Source organism: Rhagoletis pomonella, unplaced genomic scaffold, assembly GCF_013731165.1.
Source record: "Rhagoletis pomonella isolate Grant_MI unplaced genomic scaffold, Rhpom_1.0 Rhpom_scaffold_00001, whole genome shotgun sequence".
Taxonomy (NCBI): domain Eukaryota; kingdom Metazoa; phylum Arthropoda; class Insecta; order Diptera; family Tephritidae; genus Rhagoletis; species Rhagoletis pomonella.
The window spans coordinates 34,469,649-34,476,589 of NW_023458555.1; the positions used below are offsets into that span (position 1 = coordinate 34,469,649).

Here is a 6,941-nt window from a genome sequence, read left to right on the forward strand (position 1 = left end):
TCCCAAAAAAAGCCGGAAAATTAAATTTTTTCCATACAAATTTTTAACATTTTGGCATTGCCAAAGTTTCCAAATTTTCAAACTTCACTTTAAATATTAAAAAAAAAATTAAGAAAATTCCTTGTTTTCAACATATTGAAAATTTTTACGTCTGTTTGAATATATTGCGCTCCTACGTTTTGAATATTGCTTTGCAACAAAATGCTGCACATTTTAAGGCGCAACAACTTTAACTACTAAACCCAATGCCATTAGTATGTGTTGTGTGTCGCAAAACGCCCGCAGCTCTAAAATAGAAGACAGTTGTTAACCGGAATAATATAAATAAATGAAATTGTCTGGCTTGCAACATCCGCCAAAACATACACAAGCAGACACACATATTTTTCCATATGTATAGCAATTTGCTAGTTTTCAAATACTAAGTTCTTGTGAAAATTTCGTATAGTATTTTATTTTTTTTTTTGTATTTGATGGCGAGCAGGTGGCTTTTTGTGGTTGAACTATTTCTATTTTTATTTCATTTCGTTTTCTTACTTTAATTCCGTTTTTACTTTTTTCCTCATTTTTTTGTCGAGTTTTTGCTTCTCCACAAGCGCCTGCCTATGGCAGCCTACTGTGGCTCATCGTCGTCGCCATCGACGTTCGTCGGTCATCATCATTGTGTTAGCTCGCTTGAGTAATAACAATTAGATGAACCCTTATACATACATACATACATATATACAGATCTATGCGACAAGCTTTAATCCAAATTAGCTACGCTTGAGTGGCTTTGACATTACTTTTTACCGCATACTAGTGCATACATTCCTGCATACATAGTACATTCATGCTAGTACATATTAGGGTGGTCCTTAAAAAAAAAATCAAATTAACGACTTTTTCAGTCTCACCCCTCGATCGGTAATACCACTGTCACAGATATCACATATTAATTTTGGTCACGATTGGAGTCGGTTAAGACGTTGTCATAGGGTAATCTGAACTTTGACCCCTGTGCGACACGCTCTAACCGCCTCCAATCGGGACCAAAATTTATATGTGATGTCTTCGACTTCAGTAGCTTCGGCTTAGAAAATCTGATGTAAAAATTTGCTTCCCACATTTAAGGACCACCCTAATGGGCATACTCTTACTTTTACCAAGGCATCTGGACCCTCTCGAAACTATTTTTGTGCTATTTTTGTCGTCGTTTTGTGCACTCATTTTTATTATATATATATATTTTTTTTTGTTTTATTGTTTATTCAACCAACTGTATACCATCGCCTCATCCTCATCGCCTTCTAATCTACAATGGCAAGCGCCTCAAATGCTGACCCTCGTCGCTACCTCGTATCACTCAGTCAGCGCTTTAGGGCTACGATACACCATTGTCGCCCTTTCATTTCTCATGCTAAGCTGCTGCTAATTCTGCGACAACTGGGTTCTGTTTTTTTTTTTCGTTTTCCTTTTTTTCATATTTTTTTTTTGCCAAATAAAACAAAGCAACCTTAATCTTCGTGTGTGGTTTCCATTTTGTTTTGCATTATTCTCGTACAGTGGCAGTGGCCCATATTTATGTAAGTAAACTAATTTTATTTAATATAAAAGAAGAGGATGTACTCAAGTACTATTGTACTTAAGTATTCTTCAAAGCTATACATATGGATGTATCTGTCGTAAGTGCGTACGTACATACGTAAGCAGGGGTGTGGTGCTGTGTTGGCACTCATGTTCCAACAATGTTGTCAATTACTTGTTAAAAATACCCTGAACAAACAGCGTCTAATTGACATACAATAAATGTTTTGAATAATAAACAGGTGGCCACCTTCCCTTCATCTGCCTTCTGCTCTTTGCACACTCCAGTTTGCTTGGCCTAACCCTCTTGTTTTTTTTTTTGATATATTTTTTATATGTGTACATATATATTTTTTCTACTCCAATTCACTTCCCTTCCCAAGTCATGCTTGCGTTTCTGTTCATCTGCCTACCTGCCTGCCTGCTTATATGTTGACTCCTTCCACCACTGTTGCGCTACGCCATTGTGTGCGTGCCTCGTTTGCTAATCGTTGGTGTTAAAAGATCAGCCCAATTAACAACTCATAGAACAATCAACAACACGATTATTAACCCTGCCTGCTCATTCATTCATTTATACATACAAATATGCGAAGATATTTGCTCTTCTATGAACGATCGCCTATTATTTACTTGATGCAAAAAAAAAAAAATTCTTCCACCTTTTCTTCACTTGCCATTATTAAAAATTATGAGTTTTAAATATCTCTCTTACCAGCTACATTAAAAATAATTATTGTGTGCGCGCTCAGCACAATTCAGCTCTCATCGAGGGTTAACTGAGGGATAAGAAATTATAAGTACTAATATTTTATGCATGACTAATCCGCACTGGCTGCTGCTGGTGGTCAAGAAAAACATGACTTTTATTATTCACTTTCTCATGACTACGTAAGCTGTCTACCTATAAAGCGGCAGCGGATATCCTACTTAATGTCCTTTAATAACTAACTCTTATAATAATATTTATGGAGCTCAAGCATCCTTAATATGCGGGCACCCTCTTTGTGCAAATTGTCGAGGGCAATTAAGTGTACTCAACTAGGGGTACTTAAATCCATCATATTCATACACATGTACATATGTATATACATATGTGCAACAATTGAAAGGATATGCTTTTTATCATAATGCGCTACAAATAGCAACAAGATCGCCACTACCAATTCAAACGGACAACCAACCCAACCAGCTGTGTGGCGCTGATGATCTCATCTCGTTTAAATATTACCACCTGCGGTTATAATCCTTGCTGGATATGCGCGTCCCTTACGCTCAGCTCAGTGCGCCGGTTTTTATGGCGCATTTCCTTTGAAATCAATTAGCCAGCTATTATAGTTACAAAAATTTATTTACCTATTCAGTTGATCGGATTATGTCATTAAGTATTTAAAGTTAATTTGTTTAATCGCTTAGAAAGCGGTTCGATAGCATTGTTCTTTCTGCACATAATTCATCGTGACATATCATTCAATTTTATTTAGTTATTTGGTTGAAGAACGCCCTATCTCAGCACATTTTCATTTGAGACAACAGAAAGCAGTTCAGCGAAAAAATACTTGCACCCCTCTTTTCGGGCAACAAAAAAAGGAGAAGTAATTTGGCGAATTTCGGAACTTTTCGGGGTTTGTGTTGTATTTTCGGAATGTTTCGAGCTTTTTGGGCTCTTTGTTCGAACTTTTAGGGATTTCTTTTGATACTTTGTGTTTTATTTTCCGTTTACTTTTGAAATTTTTTCAGACCTCGAGATGTTACAGCACCTTTTGGATTTTTTAAATTTTTGCGGATTTTTTATAAATTTTCGGGGTTGTGCGGAACATTTTGTAACTCTTTTTGCCTCTTTTGGGAATTATTTTGGGATTTTTCGAAATTTTCCCAAGTCCGCTCGGGATTTTTCGGGACGTTTCGGATCTCTGTATTTTTTCGTGGAATTTTCGAATTTCTTCGCATTTTATGTTTCGTTATTTTTTTTTTATATCTTTTTTTTTTGATTTTTTTCGAAATATTAATGGCTTTTTTCGTGACTTTTCGGCATTTTTCTCTTTTTCGGTACCTTTTTGGGATTTTTTTAAAGTTTTTTTCGGAAGTATGCGTTCTGTGCCTTTTTAGGTTTTTTAAACTTCTCACGAGTTTCTATAGACAGTTTTCGGAATTCTTCGTGTTTAATTGCCTCTGCATTTTTCGTGATTTTTGTATAGATTTTCGAGATTTTTTCTTTGCATTTTTTAATTTTTTTTGCTCTAAGGCGAATTTTTTCTGACCTTTACGAAATTTTTAGTGAAATTTAAAAAAAAATTTTTTGAGTCCTCTTGACTTTTTAGAACCGTTTGCATTTATGTTTTCGAGGCGTTTTGGGATTTCTTCTTGTGTTTTTTTTCTTACGAGACCTTTCATGTTTAATTTTTTCGGCATTTTTTTCTTTTTTGAGTTTCCGCAATTTTTCATGAGCTTTTTGAACCCTTATTCCGCTTTTCGGTACAGTTTGGTATCTTTCGCGATTTTTTTGAGACCTTTCGGAGCTTTCAAGTCTATAATTATTAGGTTCATCTCTTATGAGTACCAAAAAAAATGTGTAAAACTTATTCGTAATTTTCTGTCAAATGCAAATATCAGGGAAATTTTTTTAAATAATAAAATGCATTGTTGGAGCGTTTCGGATTAAAACATCTGCATATGTTATAAATTTGTTTTTTTTTGTTTATTTATTTATGTTGCCAAAGCGAAACAGCTTAAATGTTAGGCGATTATTATTTTTTTATTAATTAATATTTTTAAGCGCGAAAATCGATTAAAATCTTACTAAACTAAATTTCATGCTTGATTTCAATTGCAGTGAACGTTCGGATCACGCTTCAGCAAAAAGAAAAATCAACAAAAAAAAATAATAATAAAACAAAAGCTGTCAAAAGCGCTTTACAAAGCAAAGCTGGCATAGACAACCACCGATTACCAACAATAGTCTGGTCCTCTCGGTGGCTGCTGAGATATTAGCGAATTTGTGTACATATCTGCTCCGCCATGTACATATGTATGTAGCTACATAGTATGTAGTCAGTGGTCGTTGTCTTTTGTCGCAGCAAATGCATACATTTTAGACCGTACACAGCTTCTGCTGCTTCTGTTTGATTTGTCACGCTACCAGTTAATTTTCAATTTCGTTGTCACATTCGCTGAGGATTTGTTGTATATGTAAATAATGTTTGTATGTTTATGTACACTGAAGTTAGAGTATTTAGCTAATACATATATGCAGGGATTTGTGTAGCACTGAAGCTGTTGAGAGTTGTAAAAATGGAACAGGCTATTAACATAAACCTGCATTAAACCGTATAGCTACTAATTTGTAGTCATGAAAATGAAGCAGAAAAGAAATTGAAAATAAAAATCTGAAAGCAAATCAGACCAGACGCGGACAAAGTCGAAAGGCGACGTGGACACAAAGGCTGGCAAGGCGAGAACCAGCAGCGCGGCATGGGCGGGTTAAAAGTAAAAAAAAAAAACAAAAAAAAAAACAAATAAAAACCAGACACCTTCGGCAAGCAGAGTCCGGTGTTGGTTGTGGTCAGCCTTTGACGTCATTTGTTTACACTCGGTTCTGTAGTTCTCGCCTTTTGCGCCTTTTGCCATCCAGCATCACCTCGAAGTGGTGTGCAGCACAACCACTAAACTGAAACTGGGTGTTGCCTTGTATTCTTTTATTATACGAATATTTAGCAATTTTCAACACCTTCGAACGAGCGAGCAATTTACTCAAAACACAAACAACAAACAAGCAGCGCCGAAGAATCAACAACCAACCGCAAATCACTGCCTACCAACCGACCCTCTTACCTATTATCCAAATGCAATCGCTTTTGAACAAACTGAACATTAATAAGCAACCATTTTTTTTTTTTTTTTGATTTTGCTCCTTTACTTACCGGCAATGTTCCTTCATTTATTTTTCTTCTTTTTTGCTCTTTTTTCTACTTTCAGATAAAATCGAATGATGGACTGCCACAACGTATCTGTCCGAAATGTACCGCGCAATTCTACATTATCCACAAGTTTCGCCGTAAATGCCTCAAGGTGCAAATCAGATTGCGCTCCCTGCTGGACAAGACGCGCGGTTGGGAATATGAAGAACTGTTGGCGCGCGCAACGGCTGAGCAAACGGAGGAGCAGCAACAGCAGGAAGCGCAGCAAAAGCCAAAGTCGTCGAAATCGAAGCCAAATAATTGCCCAAGATGGCAAAAGAATGAAGAGACTCAAACAGATGAGACCAATAGCAACAGCAACAGCAGCAGTAGCAGGGTCGAGGAGACCGCAGCTGAGGCGGCGGCGGCGGCGGCGACGACGACGACAACGACGACAACGAAGACGAATACCACGTTGAGCGTGAATCTGCCACCGGTGTTGGACATTGGCAACGATTTAATTAACGATAACTACAGCAAATCGGCGGCGCGCAAGAGGTTGGAATCCGCCGCTGTCGCCGCCAATGCTGGCAATGCCGCTGAAGTTACCAATAGTCGGCGCAGCAGGACGTCCAAGATGTCTGTTACAACGCCGACGACGACGGAGGCAATAGCCGCCACAGTTACAACTACGCCCTGCCGTACGAGGACACAAACGCAATCACAAGCGCGAAACCCATTACTGGCCGATGAACCAACAAAACCCAAATCGAGAGTGCCAAGCAACGATTTGTTGTGCAAGCCGCATGTTGAAACGACTTTGGGACGAGATGTAAATAGGCGGCGCAGCGGTGGCAGCATCGATCAAGAGTCGCTTTTGGCAACGCACATCATTTTCAAGCCAGCAACGCCAAGCAAGCCAAAAAAAACAGCAACAACAACAACAACCGTGATGCGCACAAGATCGGCGCGAATGAAGAAGCTGGCAAGCCAAGCGAATGAGCAGGAATTATCCTTGGCGGCAACAGCAGCAGTAACAAAGGTGGCGCAAGACGCGCTGGTGGAGGAGACGCGTGTAGATGATTGTCTTGCCGTTGCTGTTAATGACGGTGATGATGATGACGACGATGAGGTGAAAAATGAGGCGTTGGCACGGGCAGGCAACGACGCAGACGGTGGCGAAAAAGAGAAGGCAGCAGCACAAACAGAAGATGTGCAAGTGGCAGCCGACGCCGTTAAGTCTGTGGAGTCTGCAGCCAAGACGGCGTCGTTCCCAATAATCGTTGAGCCAAACTCGAGATCCCAAAGCAGTGAGCGACGCGGCAAACGTGCACGACGCGAACGCGGAGGGGGCGGGGACGCTGTTGTACATAAATGCGCATGTGAACGACGAGAAGGTGAAGTAGAACGAGAAACAGAAGCGGAAATCGCGTCAGCAGCAGTATTTATGGATAAGCGACACGCCTACTCCAACGAAAC

The 6,941-nt window shown here is 39.1% G+C and overlaps 1 protein-coding gene across 1 annotated transcript in view; it reads left to right on the plus strand.

Annotated features, from left to right (window-relative positions):
* Positions 1-605: 605 nt before the first annotated feature.
* The window catches only part of LOC118744734, a 44,968-nt gene continuing 38,632 nt past the window's right edge, over positions 606-6,941 (plus strand). Inside the window, exons 1-2 of the mRNA XM_036478028.1 lie at positions 606-679; positions 5,445-6,941. The exon at positions 5,445-6,941 is cut by the window's right edge and continues 6,674 nt beyond it. Of these exons, the coding sequence (XP_036333921.1) occupies positions 606-679; positions 5,445-6,941 (1,571 nt within the window). The remainder of the gene's footprint in view (positions 680-5,444) is intronic.